Raw genomic sequence first — 24,489 nt, 5'->3', positions numbered from 1 at the left:
TCATCCATCCATTCTGGAGGGCAATTTGGAACTATGCCCAAAGGGTGATAAAAGACTGTCTGCCCTTTGATGCAGCTATAGCACTGCTTGGTTTGTACCCCAAAGAGATAATAAGGAAAAAGACTTGTACAAGAATATTCATAGCTGCACTCTTTGTGGTGGCCAAAAATTGGAAAACGAGGGGATGCCCTTCAATTGGGGAATGGCTGAACAAATTGTGGTATATGTTGGTGATGGAATACTATTGTGCTAAAAGGAATAATAAAGTGGAGGAATTCCACAGAGACTGGAACAACCTCCAGGAAGTGATGCAGAGCAAAAGGAGCAGAACCAGGAAATCATTATACACAGAGACTGATACACTGCTGCACAATCAAATGTAATGGACTTCTCCATTAGTGTCAATGCAATGTCCCTGAACAATCTGCAGGGATCTAAAAAACACTATCCACAAACAGAGGATAAACTGTGGGAGTAAAAACATCGATGAAAAGCAACTGCTTGACTACAGGGGCTGAGAGGAAATGACTGAGGAGAGACTCTAAATGAACACTCTAGTGCAAATACCAACAACATGGAAATGGGTTCGAACCAAGAACACATGTGAAACCCAGTGGAATTGTGAGCTGGCTATGGGAGAAGTGGTGGGAGGGGGTGGGGGAAGGAAAAGATAATGATCATTGTTTCCAATGAATAATGTTTGTAAATAATCAAATAAAATAATGTTTAAAAAGTTAAAAAAAAAGATGAGAATTAAGGAGAAGGTGTTGGATTTAGTAAATAAGAAATTATTGGTAACTTTGGAGAGAACCATTTCAATTGAATGATGAGATCAGAAGCAGGATTGTAAAAGGTTAAGGGACAGAGAGGAAGTATAGGCCACCAAATTAGGTGGTTTTCTCAAGGAATTTGAAGATTCTATATAGATATGACATGGAATGCAGGAGAAGCAGAGATGACAGACAGGGGCAGCTGGAATGTTCTGGAGCAAGGATTTCTGGGAGACCAATGAACTCTGAAGTTCAGTTTCTGAACCCTGGAGAGAAATAGCTCCTATACCCAGTTCAGGATTGGAACAACCCCATTCGTGAGTATTTTCCCTGTCATATCCAAAGCCCACTGTGACTCTTTACTGATCCTGTCTCTATGAATTCAAGACCTGTGTGGACTGATCAAACATTTAGCTGCTTGAGAAGGCAGACTGGGTCAGTCCCAAAGCCTAAACTTCTTTATCCATGCCAGCTGCACCTAAAGACATTGCTGTTTCTTATTTTAGTTTAGGTTAGCTAGCATAGGAGGATCCAGCAGACAGAGAGGGCTTCCAGGCCAGCTCCAGTGGTTAGCCTAGGACTGAAAGGACCTGCCATCAGACTGTGTTTTTAGCATAGGGAAACCCTGTTTGAAACTCTTCCCTAACCTCACCCTTGTCCTGTCCCCAAATAAATATCAGTTTTATAATAAGCAATCAGAAAAATATCAACAAGAAGAAAGAAGGTTGATGGGTGGAGGATTTATGTCTGAGAGGGAGAGCTTTCTTCCAGGTTACGTTAAACTCCTGGATCCACTGTTACTGCTCTACTCAGGCAGCTTTCTGTGCAGAAAAGGGACATCGTGGTAGAGGCTAAGTTCAGCAAACTTCCTAGCCATCTGATCATACCCTCCTCCTGAGGTGTTCTCTGTCTTGGCACAGAAGCTGTAATGGCTTGTCCACCAAAGTGCTCTGGCCTAAGGCAGAGAGTAACCATTTTACTCTCTGTCTCTGGAGGAGAATACCCTGACAGGTCAGGTTGCTCAAAATTCCTGATCACTCTTCTGTATCATCAACCCAGGGTCTCCCTCCATTCTTTCAAATTTAGCCATGAAAGGGGGAAGAGTTACAGGTTCATAGCTATAAGGGATTATTAAATCATATGAGGGGTTTTGCTTGTTTCTTTAGGTTAGTGGAGACATGAACTGATTTGTTGGAAGCAGGAAAAGAGACAGTTGATGAGCAGACAAAGACTGGCGAAAGCAGGAATGTGAAAAGAGGCAATCTTCTGAGAAAGATAAAATAGAATGGTATGAAGGGTACCTCAGATGGTTCATCTTGGCAAGGAGTAAGGCCAACTATTCATGTGAGACAGATGAATGAGGAAAAAGTAAAGGAAGATGAGAGATGAAGAGGAGTAAAATAAGAAGAAACCCTCAGAGAATAGCCTTTTTCAGTGAAGTCTGAGGCAAAATGATGGACAGCAGGTGGTGAGGAGGGATTGCCATAGTAAGGTTTAGGGGAATTAAATGTTTTGGCATAGCTGCAGGTTGCGGTAGTAAATGAGAAGTAGGATCTATTAGGCAAATTTCAAGTTCCTTAATTCTGTAAGAGTCAAGTTGAGATTTCATCGTAAATTTGTAATGACCTAGTTAGCATGGCTACATGATTTTCTTCAGCTCTGTTCAGAAACAAAGGCATAGCTAACATTTCTATAGCTCTTTATAGTTTGCAAAGTACTTTGCAACTAGTATCACGTATCCTTACAACCCTGGAAGATAGGTAGTAAGGTCTACATTAGATAATAAATTGAAAATATTTAGCAAATCTTAACACCCTATATGAATACATGAATGAATGAAAAAAGTAAGCATGCCTGAGTGCTTATTATATATTTAACATTAGATATTTTTCAAAGACAAGATTTGGATTTTCTTGAGTAGCTCATTACATGTAAACTGAAGCAGAAATAGATTGATTTTTCTCTACCTTCCCTACTACTATTAAAAATTATAAATTTTTTATATTTATATATTGGTTGCTTTCTCATTTTTAACTTCCAAAAACATATGAGATCATAATGAAGGATAATCAAAATTATTATCCATTAGTAAGTCCTAGACCTGAGCTTACTGTGTCATATTTTCATCAGTAAAATATTCCTTACTGCTATTGTGACAAAGATCCTGAAACAAACTGATTTACTCTAAGCCAAAAACCATGAACTTTGAAAGTAAAATTGTAAAATTTCATATTTAAAAAACAGCATGTATTTTATTTAACCATTAAACACTAGAATTCTATAAACCAATAGGATTAAAACCAGAATTCTTATAGATACACTAAGAAATGTTTAAGGATTATATTATAAAATATATTGAATTAAGGGGCAGCTGGGTGCCTCAGTGAATTGACAGTCAGACCTAGAGATGGGAGATCCTAGGTTGAAATCTGAGCCTCAGACACTTCCAAACTGTGTGACCCTGGGCAAGTCATTTAACCCCTATTGCCTAGCCCTTACCACTCTTCTGCCTTGGAACCAATATACAGTATTGATCCTAAGACAGAAGGTGAGGGTCTTAAAAAATAAATGAATCAAATATATATTGAATTAGAACTCTGAATTTACATACTTATTTTTTACTTATTTTGAGAATCAGTAGAGTACCAACCTTGAAAACCATTCTCCCCTCTAAAATATACAATAACCCTGTGAAATAATTTGACTTTCCAGTGCTCTTAGCAACTATATGAGACTATGAGTTTCAGAGAAAGTGCCAATGTGGATCAGTAGAGGAAATTCCTTACCAGAAGCTCCCTACACCACAAAAATCATACGTTTTACCTCTATGATTTCCCTCTATCTTATGCTACATGTGAAAGAAGACTCTTACCTCAAAAGGGTAATGGGAACCTTCTGGATGTATTATGTATAAACCACTTGGAGTTTTTGTTACAGTGCCGATTGTATCTTTAATATCAGTACAATCCAAACCTAAAGGACAATTAAAAGAGTTCTAGTTCAGCATTTTTAGAAAGATGTATCCTAACACATTAAGATGAACAAATGAGAATAAAAGAATTCACATGGGAATTTCTTTTCAGGAAAATTATAATAATTTTTAATCACTGACAAAAACATCTCAGTTCTGAAAATCAGAGAAAGATAAAGAACAGGGAGAATGGGCAAACCTGCATTGCTTTCCAAGGGGTAAAAAAAAAAACATTATTAGAGAATATTCTGTCCATTAATGACAGCATGACATCTGAGGTTGCTGATGGTAAGGGAGTCAGGTTGATTTCGATGAGTACTAATCTTTATTTCAATACTTTTCCCAAAACAATCTCTCTCCTTTCTCTTCTCCCAATTTTGAAAATTTAATACAAAAAATGTTTATCACTATTTATTTTATATTTCTTCAAGCCTCTCCCACAATACCTCTCTTAGGATTGTAGCAATAAGCTAATAGATTTGAAGTGAATCTTTCTTTCTCTTTTCCTGATACCACAAAAGCAGATTAACAAATATTGTTAAGCACTAACTCTATTCTATGTACTGAGGATACAAATACAGGACAATTTAATGTTACATTTCAATAGAAATGAAGATAATAATCAGAGAAATTCAAAGCTTGTTAAAGGTGTAAAGTCCATATAATTTAAACTGAGAGTGACAGAGCTTATTCAACAAGAAAATAAAATGGTATCATCCCAGTTAATTATTCTAGCTAAATATTCTAGCTGAAATTAGATGCTAGAAACAAAGAGAAATTTGGAAGATTAGTGACAGAGATTTCATTCCTGGTATAATCTAGCAGAAACAATTGCCACATGAGACAAATAGGGTGGTAACCTGCAGAAGTAGCATCATGACCAGAAGACAAAGGCAGCAAGTGTTACTCCCTCATACTCTATTAGGCAACAAGGATTTGATATTATTCTTCTAAAAATAAAGAAATACCATTGCCTTATATGTGGCACTTCTAAAAGATAAAAGATATTAAATGGCAGAAAAGGCAAAGTTCTTACCATGTGCCTGAACTGGTCGATGAGGAAAGGGATCCAAATGTTTTCTAAAAACTTCCGTATTCAAAAGAAGGATTCTATTCATAAGTTCATTCACCTATGTATCCAAAAGAAGGGAGAAAACCACATCTAGAAATTTATATTTCAATATATTTCTGGTGCCTCTGAGTTCAGATTCCTCTGCCTTTGTCACTCAGGCTATTACACCTATATTTCTGTATTTGATAAGCACATACTATAGGCTTGCATTCCTTGGTATTTTGAGGAAACATTAAATGTTAAATTTTATTTCAAGCCCATGATAATTTTTAGCTCCAAATAAAATTTTAAAAGTAGGCATTATTCCCAACAAAGAAAATAAGCAAGCACCTGATTAGATAGATAATCCAAAGAAGCTTGTTGTTCATCCATCATATTTCTGAGAAGTTTTTTGGTGTTTCTTGTATAGGAAACAATGGAACTCTGCAAATTCCCTTAAAGGATGATAAAATTATTGAGAATTATTATGATGATGAAGAAACTATTAGACTGAAAAGTCTTGAATTTCATGAATTTGAGGTAAATGTGAAATTAGTAAAACTTTGATTAATACAAATAGAGTATAGTGTCCTAGCATGGTTAATTTTCTTGTTAATCCTTTTTTACTTTAACCCTTATTAAAAACTTTTCCATAAAAGATACTTCAGAGACTTGAAAAATTATTTTCTAGATATGTTACTTAAATTTTAATTCAGGAGATAGAAGAGATATGAGTTCCCATTACATATGGTTTCAAATATTGAAAAAGTAGGAAATTGGTCTGACTCCTTATCAAGACCAGAATATATCTTGGAAGTTGCTTAGTTGTATATAATATTGCAATCAAGTTTGCTTATTTGTTTGTTTTATCTCCCCCTTCTCATAAAAGTGATGAGAAATTCTTGTTATTCAAAGGATTTGGTAACCACGTTCTGATTTGTTGAAGCTCATGTTATAGTAGAAAGCCTTTTAATAGGCATTTTATTGTGCTTACTTTATGTCAGGTGTTGGGTTAAGCACTGGAGATGCAAAGAGCACAGAATATGAAGATGGACCTGGGTCTGAGTATCAGCTTTTCTGCTTATTAGTTGAGTAACCTTGAAGAAGTCACAACATCCTGTGATTTTTACATCTCCATCTTTCTTGGTCTAGCACCCAAAATTGTGCATACCCACACTACATGGGCATTTGTTGTCAATAACAAATCAGAAATAACTAACTGCCCACCTGGGCTGTCCCAAGCCAAGCTTGAGCCACCATGGGCACTTGTGAGGCAGAGGAAGTGATGTAGAGAGCAGCCTCTGGAGTTCACTCACTTCCTGGGGACAGAGCTAGGGGCCAGTTCATTCTAGGAAGTTGAGCAGGGAGGGGGCCCACAGACAGCTTTCCTTCAGATGGGTCATGTGAGTCAAGGACTGATTCTCCTTTCTACTTTGGCCTTCGGGCCTAAACCCCGTCTGGCTCTGCCAGAAGGTTGAGTTAACCTTTTTTCCTTTTCCCCTTCTTTCCTTCTCTCCCTCTCCTTCTTTCTTACTCCCATTGTGATTAAACCACCATAAACTCCATTCTGACTTGAGGGTTTTATTTTAGTAATTTCATAAGTAAATTCCTTGGTAACCATAAATTAATATTATATCAATCTTTAAAAGTGATTTAAATATCACAATCCCTAAATCTATTCCCTGAGATGTACAATAAGGATAGCAATATCTTCCTTCCTTACCCCTTTTAAAAGATTTTCGTGAAGTTCAAATAAGATAATATATAAAAATAGATTTGAAAACTGGAAAGTAATATCTAAATGTGAGGAATAATTGCTATTGTACTTTATTTTTAGTCATTTCACTTCATAAAATCTAATTGAATCTGAGTTACCTAATGTTTTGTTAAAGCATAAATCAATTCTACAAAATCTTTGAAAAATGGTTTCTTAACCTCTCCTCGAAAAATTTTAATAATAAGGGAAAAAGATCTTTTTTCTGCATCCTTTAGCCCCCAAGTATGAAATGGTCTTGTACAGTATTGGTACTAAATTAATATCTGCTTAAATGCTTGTTGTTTTTTTTCCCATCTTGCCTTCTTATTCACTTTATGGCCTAGGGAAAATTTTACCTGGTCAATAGATTAGGAATAAGCAGTTTGCATAATATCAAGTCACACATGTACTTGTTGAAGCCCATAAAATTTAATTGGCAAGGCCATAGTATTAAGATAGGCAGGCAGAATATAGATAAAATTACCCAGCATCAACCTACAAATGGGACAAATATTTTCATTTATAACAAAAAATTCAGCAACTTATAGATGCTTATTTCAAAGGTTACTTACTACACATAAAATGTTTTTCTTCTCGTATCATTTTAGTTTGACTTGAACATGATTTGCCACAGTTTTCCTTATTTATAGTAGCATTAGGTTTACTTTTACTTCCTGGATTGGATAATTCTTCAAGAATGTTGATAGCTGAAGAATCCTGCCACATCATTATACAAAGAAAAATATAGAATATTATGTAGATTACATATATATGAAGAGAAGCATGTTGTAACACATAGAGAAAATAAGGTAGCCTTTTATTCAGGAAGACCTGAGTTCAAATCCTGTCTCTAACTCATAATGTACATATAATTATTCAAGAATCATATGCAAGTCACTTGGCCTTTCTAAGATTGATATTTTGATTCTGATTTTGAAATTTTTTCTCCCAAAATTTATTTTTTTCTTCTGTGTTTCTCTTTTTTCTTATGATTTTGGTTTTTCTTTTGACACTTCACTCATATACCCCATAACTCAATCACATATCCTGAGTTGAGCTGGGTATTGGTCAACACCCTCCTTAGGGGGTATTATATAATTTTTGTAAAATACAAGATTTAAAATCTTTTTGAGAGAAATTTCAGGATAAGAAGCTCACTAATTCCTTGAATCAAGAAAGTGAACTATTTGGAGAAAGTGCCATAAATAAACTGACACTGCATCAGAAGATCCAGAATGAACTTTGATGTATAATTAATTGAATTGAAGGGGGTTGAACACATTTATTCTAAATGTAAACTTTTATGCCAAAAGGGATTGCCGCCTAATTGGCTTTTTGTCAACATGCCTAGCAAACATTGGTTTTGCTGTATCTCTTCTATTTCCCTCTTATCTCCAACTATTGTAGTTTCCTCTTAAAAATGTAATATTGTATGTACCTTAGCTAAAAGATCTTTAGAGGTATAAGCTAGTTATGTTAAAAGATTCATTGAGGAGACTAGTCTCCCAAAGAATCACAGGGGTGGTGGGAAGATAGGATTAACTCTCCTTTTGTCTATTTTTAGCTAATCAAATCAAAAATTTAAAGTACCTCTACTTACCATTAAGTATGAGAGTTCACAGGTCAATTACTAGAGTATGCTCACACCTCCAAAGGCTACTGCCCCTGCCATGGTTAGTGCTAGGCAAATTGAAAGACTGCCATTGGTTTTTGTGAAGAAGGGATAGTGACAAGAAATGACATAGAAAAAGATGCATAAAAGAAGAGAACAGGGTGGTCTAGCATTCATTCCTTTTTGGCGTTTGGAGAGATTGGTTTCAGAGATTCCTTTCCTGGAGTTTGGAGTGAGTGGCTGAGATCCCTGCCTTGGCATAGAGGAGACTTTTTCCCTGGATCCTGCATGGGCTTGCTGGGTGAGTGACTGAGATTCCTTCCTCAACTTTACAGGAGGCTGAGTTGGTGGAACTCTGGCTGAAGATACCACTGGGACTTCTGGCTGAGGATTACTGGGAAATCCAAGTGGAGACAAGGGACTTGGGGAAGCCCCTGTTGGGGCTGAGCTTAACTTCACTGGAGAAGGGCTGATAGACTTGTTAGAATCTCTTTCTTTATCTATATTTTTCCACTTTCACTCTTTCCACCTCTTCATAAATAAAGCTGCTAAAAGTCATTTTGACTTAAGCTATAATATTTTAAAATCACCAACCACAATATTACTTTATAACTCTCATATTTAGTATAAAACCTAAATTTAAACCTTACCCCCCTTCAAATACTCACTATCTGTGTGACCCTGGGCAAGTTACTAAAACTTTTATTTGTCTCAGTCTCCTCAACTGTAGAACTAACTTAATAATAATAATACCTACCTTGTGAGGTTGTTGCGGGGATCAAATGACATAATAGTGATAAAAAAATCACTTAAACTTCTCTTCAGGCAGATCTTTATGACTATAAATTGTAGAGCACATGTTTACTGGAAATTCCCTTATTAGCATGTCATGCCAGTCAATTCATAGGTCCTATCTCCCCCCCAAAAAAATCTCTACTACTCAGAACTTTTATTCCTCCCTGATTGTCTTTATATCACACTCTCCATAGGAATTATCCCAATTCTTTTCCTCTCTAGACCTCCTTTACTATCCTATTCCCTTCTCTATAGAAGACTTCATCACCAATTTTTCTGAGAAAATAAAGCATGTCTACTTAGCATTCCCTTTTCACCCTACTTTATATCTGGAAACCATTCTCTGTGTTTTTCCAGTTTCTCCTTCTTTCTCCCATAGTCTAATGAAGAGTGATTTTTCCTTGCTATCCATTTTCCTGGTGCTCCTGACCCCAGCTCTTCTAGATGTTCTCATTGACCAGTTCCTCTTTTTATCTCATCCTCAATCTCAATCTTTCCTCCTTTATTATCTTCTAGAAGGTGCTTAATAAATGCTTGTGATTGATTCATTGATTGACTGTTAGAAAGAAGCATAACTAGGTGTCCTTCATCCTTAAAACCTTTCCCTTTACCTTGCCATTCCCTAATGCCCTTTTTCAACACACTTCTAGAAACAGGCTTTTAAACTCATCACTCCCTTTTTCTCACTTCCCACTCACTTCTTAGTTTCATGCAATCCATCTTCCTACCCCATCACTTCACTAAAACTACTCTCTGCAAAATTAGCAACGGTCTCTTAACTGCTAAAGTGCAATTATCTTTATCCAATCCTCTTTCTTCCTCACCTGTCTAAAGCTTATGATTCTGTCAATCACTTCATGCTCCTGGATACTGTGAAGAGTGAATCAAACTTTCTTTGACTATCAATCAACAACTTTTAACTTAAGCACTTAACACTAAGCAAGAGAATTCACTTATTAGAGTAAGCTCACACCTCCAAAGGCTACTGCCACCTCACTTAGGCAGTGCTAGACAAATTGAAAGTCTGCAACTGGTTCCTGTAAAGTGGAGGAAGGGACAGGAAATGATGTGGGAAAAGGACTATAAAAAGTCCTGAACTTCTCTGGGGGACTTCTTTGGACTTCTTTGAAGGTAGCTTCTCCTTTGGACTGCTTCTTTGGAGGACTTTGCCTTTTGAACTTCTCCTTGGATCTTCTCCTTGAAAGTTAATCTTTAGAGACCCTATGTCTGTGAGCTAGGTGAGTAGCTGACCTATCTTTCCTGGATTCTGGAGAGATTGGTTCCAGAGAGGCCTTCCTTTCATGGAAGAGGCTGCATTGGTGGAAACCTTGCTGAAGACACCACCAGGTCCTCTAGCTGAAGGTTACCTAGCCCTGCCAGGGCTGAGCCAGACACCAGAGCAATACTTATGGTGGTAGGCTAGACATTTCTCTAACCTCTTCTGACATTTTTCCACTTTCACTCTTTCCACTTCTTTTTAAATAAAGCTTCTAAAAGTCACTCTGACTTAAGCTATAATATTTTTAAGTTGGTGACCACAATATTACTTTAGAACTTTCACATTAGCATAAAAACCTAAATTTTATATTCTTACAATACTCTTTCTTCCCTTGACTGTCATGATACTGTCTCTTCTCTCAATTTGCTGTATCCATATTTTCTAAACATACCTTTTTAAAAGTCCTGTAGCAACCAAGAGGCATTGCTAATCAATCTGATACTACTCAACAGGATGCATCTGTTTTTGGAAATTCCATGATGAGCAAAAGTGCTAAGGAAATGTCAAGTTCTCTATAGTTCTTAAAGAATGAATGGCATTCCATTTCCAAGCTTTACCTCTCTTTGGGTGGCCAACTAATTAATCAATTAATTAATTAAGATGCATTTATTAAGAACTTAATATGTGCCCACCACTTTGTTAACTACTGTAGATAGAAATAGAAAAGAGGAAGATTTTTTATCTCAGGAGCTCACATTCCAATTGAGTGAGATGAAACATACGGAAACATTCAGCTACAGTATGGATGGAAAGTATGGGTGCAGTATGGATGGTCCTTAGTGTAGAGTGACAGGATAGCAAGATCTTAAAATCATCCCAAATTTTCAATAGTCTTCAGCAAGACAAACAGAAATTGCTGGGCTCCATAACTGCATAAAAGCAAATGGCCAGGCTTTATGAGTATATAATGATAGAGCACCTAGTAAGACCCAGTGGTCCTTAAGGGTTCAGTTGCAGAGCAGCCATTAAAAACCCAATGTTCCTCCAACAGTAAGGATTAAAGTCAGTGGCTTTCAAGTGCACCGAAAGCATGTGAATAACACTGTCCCTAAAGCCCATGATTTTTGGAAAAGGATGGAGGAGTGGGCCCAAAGGTTAAAATGAAGTGGGTACTTTAGATCCCTCTGCAAGTGCTGGGATGGGATTTAGGATACAGGGATGGGAAAATGGAATGAATTAATGAATAATGAATAATAATGGATTGATATTTCATTATGCACATAAGGTCCCAGTTTCCTCCATTTATTATTATATGATTTATATATTATTTTTCTCATAAAATAACTACAAATTATAGATAAAAAATTTAATTAGTTAATAAAACTTTGTATAAAGTACCATTTTGAAAACTAGACTAAAAATAAGATAATGCTTGTCAAGGCAATATACCATTATGGATGGAAGATAGGGTTTCTAGTCCTAGGACTTATTTACTATAGATTTTACTTATTTACAGCAGATGGCACTGTGGTCCAGAGTTTAGTAATGTAGGTGAGGAAGTAGCCCTCTATCTTTTGGAATTTATGAATAGATTTCAGAGATTCTAGAAATTTGGATAGGAAAAAAATTACATCTTTATTTCAAAATAATCAGTTTCCTATATGTTTTGTTTTCAAAATTTTAAAGACATTTTTCTAAGAAGAGGGTTCATATTGACAAAGTTTCATGATACAGAAAAAGATTAAGAACCCCTATCCTAGAGTATAGCCATGCTTCCCTGACCACACCTTTCTCCTGTCTCTGGTAGGCCTAGGGGATGTGATATTCCTTTGGTCTTCTATTATATAGCTTCTATTAAGCTTCTATTATGTCTCTCACTTTGAAGGTCAGAAATTTCACTGAAAAACCTAACACTCTAAACCATCTGTTCCATAACCAATTGGAAAATGGTCCTAAGTCACACAGTTGGTCTATCTTTGCTATTTAGGAGCTTTACTTTAAGTCATTTCTATAATCAAAACAACAGTATGTTCTCTCATTCAGCTCAGCTTCTAATCAGGTAATAGGAAGAAAAAAGTTTTCCCTATTATCTGCAATAGTCAGTTGGAGAAGGTCCTCTCTGACTCTTTACCTCTCTCTGACAAGCTATTCACTGGCTTCCCCCATTACAATCACATCTGTAAACAATACATAGGTAGACATCTTGGAGAAGTCAGGCTCAACCATAAATTAAAAACAGCTTAAAGAAACAGAGAAATTACCCAGAAATCCCCTACTCAAGGAACAGGAAAAGGCAGAGGGAGGGGGATGCCATTTGCAGAGTCAAGCCTTCTCTGCCCCTTGCTGATCTCCAAGGAATGAAAATAGTCAACAACCCATGGTGCCACCTCTTCCACAAAGTCTTCCCTGATCCACTCCTCAGAGAAATATAAAATTTGCCATTCTTTAGCTAGGCCTCTCTTTCATATTTATGATGTGTACCTTTGTATTACTATTGTCCTCATATGAGTCAGAATTGTACATCTACAATTACCCAGACAAAATTTATATTTCAGAATTAGTTACTCTTAAATTCATTTTTCTTAGCATCATGGAAAGGTAATAACTGAAAAAATAGATATTCTAGAAAACTTAAAATATGCAGCTATGTATAGCTTTATTTTAGCTTATGTGAAAAGCCTAAAAGAATTAAGTTTTATTTCATTAGCTTTCATATAATTCACTTATTTTTTCACACTTCTGGTTTGGCAGTTAATAAATGCATTTTACATTTGAATAAGATGGAATTTAAAATATTAATTAAAGAGTTCAAATAGATTTATACAAACATAAGGAAATCTAAATATGCATACATGTAATAGATATTTTTCTCATGGGTTATACTTCCTAGCTTTATTGATAAAACAATACAATATTAAATATAAAATATTACATAACAGATAAAAATAGCTCATTAAAATGAAACATACTTAATCCCAATCAGATATTCCCTTAACTTAGTTATTGACATGAGTCACATTTTAACCTGTCCTACAATTGTTTTTTAAAAACAAATTTAAATGTATTGAAAATTATTTTAACTGTCAAATTCCCACTTAAGTTATGAGTTCTAAATATAGTAATAATAATAGTCACAAAATTTAGTCTTAATAGTTTTTTAAAAGAAACTCAATAATCTATAATGAAATTTAGTTATAAAAACAGCTTTTGCAAATGTAGAAATTATTCTGTGAAAACTACCTAAACAGGTTCTTCTTATCAAAGGAATATAATTTACTTACCATGTTAGAAAATTGTATGCAATTACCACGTACATTTTCTCCCCATATAAAAATGCAAATATTTAGGCATATTGATGAAGTTAGGCTTAAAGGTACCATATTTTTCTTCAAGAAATGAAAACACTGCTTCAAATTCCAGCTCTGTGGAAAAAACTGCAGTGCACAGACTCTTCAGTTAAAAATTTTTGGAAGATGTACAACACAAATAGAAGCCAACACCCCAATTCTTTAGTTCCTACATTTAAAACACCACTCATTTTAAAAACACAGGCACCTGATTTGGTACTCAGGAATAACTGCAAAAGTATGAAGTAGATGACTTATTAGAGTTTCATGAACCTGTTTAAGACATGTTACTGGATATGTCATTCCATCCCTACCACTTCTATATCACATGAACAGAAAATAATTCATCAACATTTGAAATCCACATCTAAAAAAAACATAGTAAGATTAATTCTGCTTGACATTCTAACAGATATAATTTTGAAAACCTAGCACTTGCATAGGACAGCTAAGGAACAAGGGATGAATTGCCAGGCCTGGAAGGAAGTAGACTCATTTTCCTAAATTCAAAACTTCATCAGACACTAGCTATGTGACTCTGGGTAAATCATTTAACCCCATTTGCCTCAGTTTCCTCATCTGTAAAGTGAACTGGAAAAGGAAGTAGCAAACCACTCTAGGATCTTTGCCAAGAAGCCCCAAAGAGGTCATGAAGAGTCAGGCACAACTGAAAAATGACACTACCAGCATTTTAATACAAGATATTGCCTTCTTTTCATCATTTTAAATTATGTAATGCAATTATAATATAGATAAAAGCTATTTTTATTATGTATTCAAAGCTTTCTAGTACTAACCAAAAAATTAAAATACTTAGGACAGAATCTCCTCCTAATGTCTACATGTCAAAAGTATACCTTTCATGCATTTGGGGAAAATATTTCTCTGATAAGCTGTATCTGTGGAAATTAATATGTTCATAATGGGACAGATAAACAATGATCTTTTGTAAATGGAAGAGATTCCTGTTCAGTAATGAATTTGGATTAGGTGGTCTCTGAGGTCACTTCCTACTTTGAGACTCTCTGGTTTTATAAAATCACTTAACCTCTATAGGCCTCAGTTGCTTTATTTGTATAATGAGGAGGTGGTTCTAGATGACTTCTAAGGACTCTTTGATCTATAAGTTCCATGATCCTGTAATCATACTAGAACCAGATGAGTTTCATCCATCATGCCCAGAGTAAAGTTAATTACTTAATTTGATCAACCTTCACATCTGGAGTATGTAATATAGGCTCTTGAATGTGATTTTTATTTCAGTTCATTTACATTGATTTTAACTATATAACCTCTAATTTTTTTCTATGTAGATTGAGTACAAATCAGAAGTAGGTGTCATCATTGACTCAACAAATTATAATAGGTTTTAAGTAAACAGCTCTGAATCCATTTCCTCTACCTTTCTCTAACAACTTACATTTATATACCACTTTACAGTATATGCCTATTGCATAATAGACTCTATATCCAAACACTTTCTGGATTATTAGCATTAGGATGATTCATGAAAGCAGAAGAATTCTCCAACAGGAAAAACGTATTAACAGTCTTGCAAATCATTTTGTTACCATTTCCCCTGTCAGAACAAATTCCTATAGGTATATCTGATTAAGCATAAATCTGAGTGTTCTTAAGGTGTACTTCTCTGAGAATAGAGTTGTACACGTGGACAATAACAGCTCATCTTGGAAAACTGGGCAGCCAAGCTCAAACTGGTTTCAATTCCAAAATTAGTCATAGACAGAAACAGATGGCCTAAGGAAACAGCACACAGGCAAATTCCAGATAGTTAATTGTCAAATGAAGCATTTTAGGTGAAAAAAATATATAGTAAGAAAGCTATTTTTAAAATTCATAGTCATATCTGAAAAGTTTTTATTGAATATTTTATTCTTAGATATTTTATTAAATGCATATCTGTGTCTCTATAACTAATACTTCAATATTTTAATAGATTAATGTTCTAACAAAGCTAATAAATAGGTGATTCCCCAGAAGAATACAGATTTCTAACCATTCATGCTTACTCATATCTGTAAAACTTTTAAAATTTTAAACCCTTACCTTCCATCTTAGAATCAATATTGTGCACAGGTTCCAAGGAAGAAGAGCAGTAAGGATTAGGCAATAAGTGGTTTTCTCAGGGTCACTAGGAAATGTCTGGGGCTGGATTTGAATCCAGGACCTCCCATCTCTGGACCTGGCTTTCAATCCATTGAGCTACCTAGCTGCCCCCTGAGCAACTCTTATTCCTATCTTTCCACAAATCATTGACAGAAGGCATATACAATGTTCTAAAGATCTTACTTCATGTTTCTTAATATTTCTTGAATACCAAGGTATAAAATGGTCTAATACTGTTTCAAGACAAACCATGAATCTCCACATAGTACAAATTCAAAACATTGAATAATTATTTTTCATTGACAGTCTATAGGCAGAAGGATAGGTGATTAAGTAAATAAATTTAATCCTGAAGGGCATCTAGGTGGCTTATTGGATTGAGATTTAGGCTTAGAAATGGGAGGTACTAGGTTCAAATGTGACCTCAGATACTTTTTGTAGCATTTTCTCCTTAGCCTAGGAGTTCTTGAACTTGACTATAAAGTTCCTAGGGCCTGTCATTTGGGGATTTAATGCAGGAGGTAATCTGTGGAGTCTTTCAATCTCTATTTTACCCTCTTATTCAAGGATATCAGGGAAGTTTTCTAGAATAATTTCCTGCAATATAATGTCTGGGCTTTATTTTTTGTTCATGATTTTCAAGTATTCTAATAATTCTTAAATTGTCTCTCCTGGATCTATTTTCTAGGTCATTTTTTTCAATTGGGTGTTTTTATTTTCTTCTATTTTTTTCATTCTTTTGATTTTGTTTTTTATAGTTCCTTGATTTCTCATGAAGTCATTCATCTTGAATTATCAAATTCTAATTTTTAAAGACTGGATTTCTTCCTTGACCCTTTGATCCTCCTTATCCTTTTTCTCTATTCTTCTTTTCAAGTCATTCTTTTCACCCTTTAATGTTTTTGCCTCATTTTCCAAATGGTCAATTCTGGCTTTTAGGACATTATTTTCTTGTTTAAATTAATATGCCTCTATTTCCAGATGTCCCATTTAGCTTTCTAAGCTATTGTTTTCCTTTTCCCAATTATCTTCAATCTATCTTATTTGATTTTTTAATTCTTTTTTGAGCTCTTCCAGAGCCTGAGTACAATTCCCTGGATTTTTTGACATTTTGCTTGATGTTCCTTGGATCCCATCCTCCTCTGTTGGTTTTGTTCTTTGATCTTTATCTCCATAGAAGCTTTCAATCATTGTTTCCTTCTTTTTCTTCTGTTGTTTACTCATTTTCCCCCTCCTTGTGAACTATACACTCACTCCTCTGTTTTGTTTTTTTTTTACTGGGCCTGCATGTTTGAGCTACTCTGCCCTAAAGGGACTCTTTAGTCTTCTTTCTCTTCTACTGGTATACTGGATTATATGGTAAAACTGACCTGCTGAGCTAATCTGCCTTGAGTCCTAATCTTCACCCATTGCTGCAGAGTCAGCTGCACTGCCCCTCTCCACTCCCTTCATCCTTCCTGCCAGCTTCAGTCAGAGTCCTGAGTTTCAGGTGGTGTTATCAAGATACTCGATTATGGTTACAGCCTTCCCTCTGAAATCCCAGTCATCCTGAGTCTTATTGCAGGTCTCAGTGCAGTAGGTGTGGGAGGGAAATTGATTCTTTCTGCCTGCCTTTCAAATTCTGTTCAGTAGGAGAGCCCCATGATTCCATCTTATTATTGGGTTTGGATTTCTGTCTTTTTTGAAGAATTTTAAGACTGGTATAGACGGATAGTCAGAGAGGTTTCAGCTTCTGCTTCCTTTAAGTCACCATCTTGATTCCATCCCTTCTTCAGCCACTTCCTAGCCATATAGCCCTGCACAATAAAAGTTGCATGGTCTAGCCTTTACCACATTTCTGCCATGGAACCAATACACAGAATTGATTCTAAGACAGAAGGTAAGGGATTAAATACTTTTTTTAAATACTGACGTAATTGTGGAAATGCATCATCACTGCCTATTGGCACTCCAAGTCTCAATTTGTTAGCACTGTTACATACATAGTTAAAGGAGGAGAGGAAGAGAAGAGAATTTGAAACTCAAAACATTATTTTAAACTATTGTTACAATTTATTTTGACATGTAATTGGAAAAAATAAAATGTTTTAAAAATAAAAAGTAAAAGTATAGATATTTATATAGTCTTGGGGTATACCACGTCCATTCCTTTCTTATCTTAATTGCAGGTTAGAGGTAAGCAAAGAAAATGATTTCTCATTAGAGACTTTCTTTTTTATATTTTATTTTTCACTCAATTACATGTAAAAACAACTTTTAATCTTCATTTAAAAACTTTTTTGAGATAAATTCTCTTTTCTCCTCTCCCTAAGATGGCAAACAATTTGATATAGACTTTGCATTTGCAATAATATAAACTTTTTTCCATATTTTTTTTCATTTTGTGGAAGAGTACTTGAACAAAAACACAAAACAAAAAAAAATGAAAAAAGGGAAATATAGTAAATTTCAGCCTGTTTTCAAACTCTATCAGTTCTTCCTCTGGAGGTAGATGACATTTTTCACCACAAGTCCCTGTGGATTGAATATAAATACTTTCAAATATTAATCTTCAAAGCAAAAAATGTAATCTGAATACCTAGACCACTGAATATACCATATTTACTCATATAATTTCCCACATTTCCCTCAATGTTTTAAATCTAAATCAAAGGGAAAGGAAGAAATTATGCACAATAAACCAGGTCCTAGTCTACTGCCACTTTCAGAAACCAACACTGTTCTTTTCAATTTGCTTTCTCAATTACTAATTTTTTTTACCTCATCTACTATTATTGGAATTTATAGTAATGTTAAGCAGAATCTGGTGCCAACATTTTAGTTAGCAGTTGTTATAGAGATGGGGACTTTGAAAAGGAAGGAATTAATGTTCAGCTGTTGGGGATTGGATACTATGTGACACTTCTTTCTTTCTCTATGCTTACTGTTACCAATGGAGTCAGTCAGTCTAGATTAAAGGGTAAATCTGTTTCCCTTCATCCTCCTTTCTTAACTGATGCATTTGAAGTTCCCCTCCTAACACATAGACTCTGATTCAAGTTCTATCATAAATCAAGATATCTAATTTATGAGAGTATAAGGTGGTTGAAAGAGTAAGGAAAGGACAGAGGGAAGAGGAAGTCCCTAAGATTTTCTTTCCTATATAGCTTTTGAGGGTTTGACCTAGAAAATCTTTTCAGGAATAAGCTCTGTGTTCCCCTAAGGGAAAAAGAGTATCTTTATCCCAAAGATTGGCTCCAGTTGAGAATTGAGATCTTCTGTTCAAGCAAAGGATTTAGAGATTTGTAGTTCTCCAACCCTGCTCCAAAGAGTCTCAGATAAGAAGAACTTTGTTTTTTCTCCTCCAACTGATTTTGAGCCTGGATGGAATTCCATCCCATTCCCCCAGGTTTTGTTTTGAGCAAGTTCCATTTGCTCCTCTTCTGATGCATTTCTTCAAACTTCAAATTTCTTTGTTTCTGGTCATCCCCTTGTTCAGTTTCCAAATTCTTGAACAAAATATTAAATTCAACAAATATGTGCTAAGTACCTATAACACATAAGATACCATGCTGGGTACTGAGGACAAAAAGATTTTTTCAAAATATATAGTCTCTGTCCTCAAGATGTTTATTATCCAGTAGCAGGAGAATGACATGTATTTGTAAAAATACAATGCCAGGTAGAATTTGAGAATAAAAAATTACAGAATTTCAAAGTTAGAAGAGACCTTCACATTATCTAGTTCTTCCAGGACTTGAACAAAAACCTTCTCTATAATACACTTGACAAAAGATAACCCAGACTTTGTGTCTCGGAAACAGATCACATTCTCTCTAAGAAAACTTGAGGAGAGAAAGAATACTTTTATATGAACAACTTAGGAAAAGTTTCATGAAGAAAGCTTTAGCCATGATTTATTCAAAGTGTCCCTTGCAGCTTCAAGTGAGGCAGAACTACTTCCAGTAAATCCTGAAAATCAAATAAACTATTTTATATCAGCTTCCCTATCTCCTACCCAGCCTTAGCAGCTGTAAACACTCTGCTCCCTCTTCCTCTTTGACTATTCTGAGATGGAAGTGTCCAGGCAAATTTGGGAGTTTTAGAAATCCAGAAGTTGCATCAGAGGTCCCATTGGAGTTGATATTAGAAAGTAGCAGTGACCATAACATAGTAATAGATTGTTTGGGGTTTTCCAGAAAAACTAGTACCTCTGATATGAGGGCTTGCTGAACTCTTTTCAGGGTTGCTTTCCTCCTTTGGTATGTATCTGCCACCCAGATTTCAAATGTGGCTCCAAGAAGCTATATGATTTGGGTTAAACCAAGTTAAGGGTATCTGGTAGGCCTCAAACCCTTTGGTGAGTAAAGGGGTGTTTCTTCCAGGCATCTGAAGATTTCCTCCAGCAGAAGGAACAAATGAGAACAATTTGTTCTTACAGCCATTAAGGTAGTGGAAGCAGGTGCTATGGAGTGCTTAGAACTTGGTTAGACATTAAAGAAGTCAAGTTCATCCACGGCACCCCAAACTATCACCAGTAGTCAACTTTTGTCTTGCCACTGGATTTTAATAACTTTGGAAGGGAGAGTAAGGCTAACAACTTTGTTCATTTAAGTACAATTTTTGCTAGAGTTAAAAGGCATTACCAGTGATATCATTTTGGTTCTCTTTGAGTGCAAAGATCAACTAACCAAGTAATGGCCAATAGCAATGGAAATATTTGCAATGAGATAATCATCATGCTTCCAAGAGCAGAGTCCTTCAATAAGTCAACTACATATTCAATATATGCATAGACCTAGGGATCCCCATTGCCCAACCAGCAAGGAAAACTTGGTAAGGACTACACAAAGGGACCCCCAGTTTCAGAAGTTGCAAGTCTCTCTTCTGCCCCACCCATATTCTCTACAAGTGTGCCTCATTAGTTTTGTACTTTAAGTCTGAGTTCACTTTTCTGCAGGGACCTTCTTTGTACAAGGGAAAAGTCTGCCTACATTTTGAGGAAGGCGAATTTTTTGTACCAACTCTCCTTGATAATACTTTTTTTTTTAGCAAATCTATTTTCTAAAAGCTAATCAACTGTTTGGTTGTTAATGGGAAGCACTCAGGTAAGGCCTCAGGAACAAAAATATTAAAACCATACCCTCAGAACTGCCTCCTGGGATCAATCCTAAAAGTAATAATCATAAAAGTTTTCTAGAAACATCAACACTATGAATGCTAGTGCCCAATTGAGGGAGTGGCCTGAGGCAGATTATTTTGTGTCTTGAAGGAAGAGGGATTCTAAGAGATGGAGCTGAAGGAAAAGTACATTCCAGGTATAGTAGTGGCAAGTAAAAAGGCACAGAACTGGAAGATGGAATATCATGTGAGGAGCAAAAGGAAGGCCAATTTGGCTAGATCTCTGAGGAAGAGTAATGTATAATGAAGCAAGAAAGATACGTTGAAGCAAGATTGTATAGGTCTTTTAAAGTTAAACAGTAGCAGTTATATTTGAGTCTAGGGGCAATAGAAAATCACTGTAGTAAATGAAGTAGAAGAATGGCACAGCTTTTAATGAAAATCTCTTGAATAGCAATGTGGAGAATTCACTAAGGGTGGGAAAGAATTGAGGCAAAAAGAAGAATTAAAAGTTCATTCAAGTAATCTAGATGAAAAGGCAAAGATATACTTCTAAATGTTTAAAAATCAGTTATCTAAAAAACAAATGCATGGAATACTTTTAAATTTAATATGAACTCAATATTTTCTTCATCATTTTTTTTAAATTCAAGACAATTAACAGAATAAACCAAGCCCCAATTTATAACATTTGCCAATTTCTGAGACATAAAAGGTTATGTTGAAATTTTAATTGGCTTCAGCATATCTCTGAAAAAAAAGTGTTGTGGATCTAAACCAAGGTTTGAGAGGAGGGGAAAGGAGTCAGATGCAAGAAATATTATAAAGACAGAAATGTCAACTATTACATGTATGTGGGAAGGAGAATGAAAAATGGGGAAAATATCAAAGTTATTCATCTGAAAGAATGAAAGAATTCATCACTAATTATGAATAGGCAAAATGAATGTATTACTTGGGAAATCTTTGGCTCATTAATATAACAATTACAATCTAGTCCCTAGTGGATTTGTAGTGTGACATTAACTCTGGGGCCTGAATATAAGGAAAATTAATTTTATGAATAACTGACATCTAACTCTGTAGTATCAGCCATGTCTTGTTTTTCAGTTTAAATTTGCTCACCCAGTTTGTGACCTGCTTTCTTATCACCAGATGTGAATTGCCCTTCCATTCTCAGGAACTTACACATGTGTCAGACCTGATTCTGAGAGTTTATAACAATAAGTCTGATGTGCACCTCAGGTTTCTAAAGAGAAAATTTCAAATAGCTCAGAGAAAGAATTAGTAGGAGCCAATGATCTAAAAGTATATAATGAAAGTTCATCAAACTGGAATATGATTATTATCAGAATGAAATTTGGATAACCCAAAAATGAATTACTCTAATTGTGGAAAAATGATGATTTCTAATATTGATATGACTATAAAAGTAAATAATCTCCTAATGATTTTTAAAAGACATGTTGAATATGCAGGCAAGATCAGATAACTGAGAAAGAATGTGATACTGTGGAAAAGTCCACAAAAAGTGTCAGAACTGCTAAGATGGATGATGAATACAGAAAGTATGAAGTTACCTGTATATGATATAAAAGTCAAAGCTGCTAAAAGATTAAATGTAATGATGACAGTGGGTTCATTCAATATGTATTTATTGAGTGTCTACTATGGCCAAATACTGTATTTAAGAGAAGAAAGAATTATTTGACTCTCATATTGATTTCATTTTCTCTGTTGAGAACAATCTTTGGGTTTTGAAGGGGGGGGGAATAAGGGCAAAAGACAGCTATCAAATGTTTTTAGAAGATGTCATGTGAAAATATGTCTCTCTGAAAAGGCCACTAGCCTAAGTGAGCATCAAGAAATTTTTATTGTAACTTCAGCTCTTAAACTTTATAAAGGAACAGAATATAATTTTAATAAAAAACTACCACTGCTGGACCCAGAGGACTTGAGAACACTAGACCTCTTCTTCTTCACCAAAAGGTCTGTCTTGAACACTGAGCTCAGTCACATACTTTGAGATTCAGTTGGGAGGAGCCTAACCTCTAAAAAGCAACTTCAGGAGTTTTCCTTGATTTTGGTTTCATTATCTCTGGCTCTTTATGCTTCAGCCTTGGAACCACAGAGAAAATTACTCAAAGTTTAGGTCTAGTAAATAGCATGTGTTGAGGAGGTGGGGGGGGGGGCATTAAAAGATATTGAATGTAAAATATAAATCAGGTGTAGAACAGCGATTTCTTTCCTCCATGCTAAAGAAATGCTTAATGTAAAAGATTCACAAGTACACATGAACAAAAATAAGCAACAGACATAACTTTAAGGACTTTTACATTCTCTTAGGAGATATAGACTTTAAATCAGAAAGCAATGTATGGGACTGCTGAATCAGCATTTCACATTTCATCTCAGCTCTGTCTAAACAATTACCTCTAGGCTCATATCTTCTGATAAGCCATGCCAAGAAATAAGTTCATCCTTCTGCTGTGATCTTCCTCTCAAATGTGTAAACTCATCCTGCTGCCAGTCAATTTCAACTAGAAGACTCAGAAGCTGACCTCTCAGATTCATTAGTCTACCTATAAGGCTGGAAATGACCATTTCAGGATCACAGTTTGGTCATCTAAGCTCTGAAAAGAAAACCAGAAACAGAAAAAGGCAGGCAGCGGCTCAAGACCCAAGTTCAAATATGTTATCAGACTTGTAGGCATTAGGTTGTTAAATTGAAGGCAAAGGTACAAATGTTCATAAGAAACGTAAGGAAGATACCATGTACATAAATAAGTATATACAAAACAAATAAAAAGTAAGAAGTACTGTTTTAAATCCTAGAATTTCAAGATAGCCAGATAATGCTTAAATATTCTAAAACTATAGCAACATCATCTACCGTCTTCTTTCATAGAAAGATAACATTTGAGAGCTGGAAGGGACCTTGGGGTTAATCAGTCCAAATCAAATGATTCTCTAGATTCAGCTTAAAGACCTGGAGAACCTACGAGAAGGCTATTATCTATCAATTCTTAAGGTGACATTTGGTCATCTCTAATTGTTAGAAAAGTTTTGGGGTTTTTTCCCCTGACTTCAGGCCTAAATTTGTTTCTTTGCAGTTTGCACACATTACTCCTGGTTCTGTCTTTTGGGATCAAAAAGAATAAATCTCCTCTTCTTCACAAGTCATATCTTCAAGATATTTATTGAAGATATTTTTTGCATCCCTCCTTTGTCTTCTCTTCTCCAGGCAAAAAACCCCTCATTTTCTCCAAATGATCCTCATATGACAATTCTTTTCCACATATATATATGTATATATATTATATGTATATATATATATATAATAGTAGTAGTAGTAGTCTCTCGGTAAATCAAGGATGACTATTGTCTTTGTGTGTTTTTGTGCACAAAGACACTTGTGCATGAAGATTTAAGTGGAAAAGTCGATGCACAGAGACAGTCCCACTCTCTCAGCATTGGAAGCCTGGGTCCAGTGGCACGAAAAGTCGTTAAACCTGGAGACTTCCTCAGCTGCATTGGATGGCCGTGTTGTCTTTTGTGCTCCAACACGCCCTAAGCATATATATATATATATATGTATATATATATATATATACATATATATATATATACACTCCTGTGTTTTACTTCTTATTCCTTCTACTAAGGAAGTAATAAAAACAGTAATAAGTAATAGGGAGCTGTGAAGTAATGGCATAAAAAGTTCTGTTATATTGGGTACTT

The 24,489-nt window shown here is 35.3% G+C and overlaps 1 protein-coding gene across 1 annotated transcript in view; it reads right to left on the bottom strand.

The window, feature by feature from the left end:
• Positions 1–13,984, bottom strand: part of ANGPTL5 (angiopoietin like 5) — a 43,238-nt gene extending 29,254 nt beyond the window's left edge. Inside the window, exons 1-5 of the mRNA XM_007494954.3 lie at positions 13,456–13,984; positions 7,121–7,265; positions 5,144–5,247; positions 4,778–4,871; positions 3,643–3,743 (exon numbers count right to left, since the gene is read on the bottom strand). Of these exons, the coding sequence (XP_007495016.1) occupies positions 3,643–3,743; positions 4,778–4,871; positions 5,144–5,247; positions 7,121–7,265; positions 13,456–13,554 (543 nt within the window). The 5' untranslated portion in view covers positions 13,555–13,984. The remainder of the gene's footprint in view (positions 1–3,642; positions 3,744–4,777; positions 4,872–5,143; positions 5,248–7,120; positions 7,266–13,455) is intronic.
• Positions 13,985–24,489: the final 10,505 nt, after the last annotated feature.

Source organism: Monodelphis domestica, chromosome 4 (assembly GCF_027887165.1).
Source record: "Monodelphis domestica isolate mMonDom1 chromosome 4, mMonDom1.pri, whole genome shotgun sequence".
In the NCBI taxonomy this organism is placed as follows: Eukaryota; Metazoa; Chordata; class Mammalia; order Didelphimorphia; family Didelphidae; genus Monodelphis; species Monodelphis domestica.
This window is presented reverse-complemented; position numbering and strand designations above follow the sequence as displayed.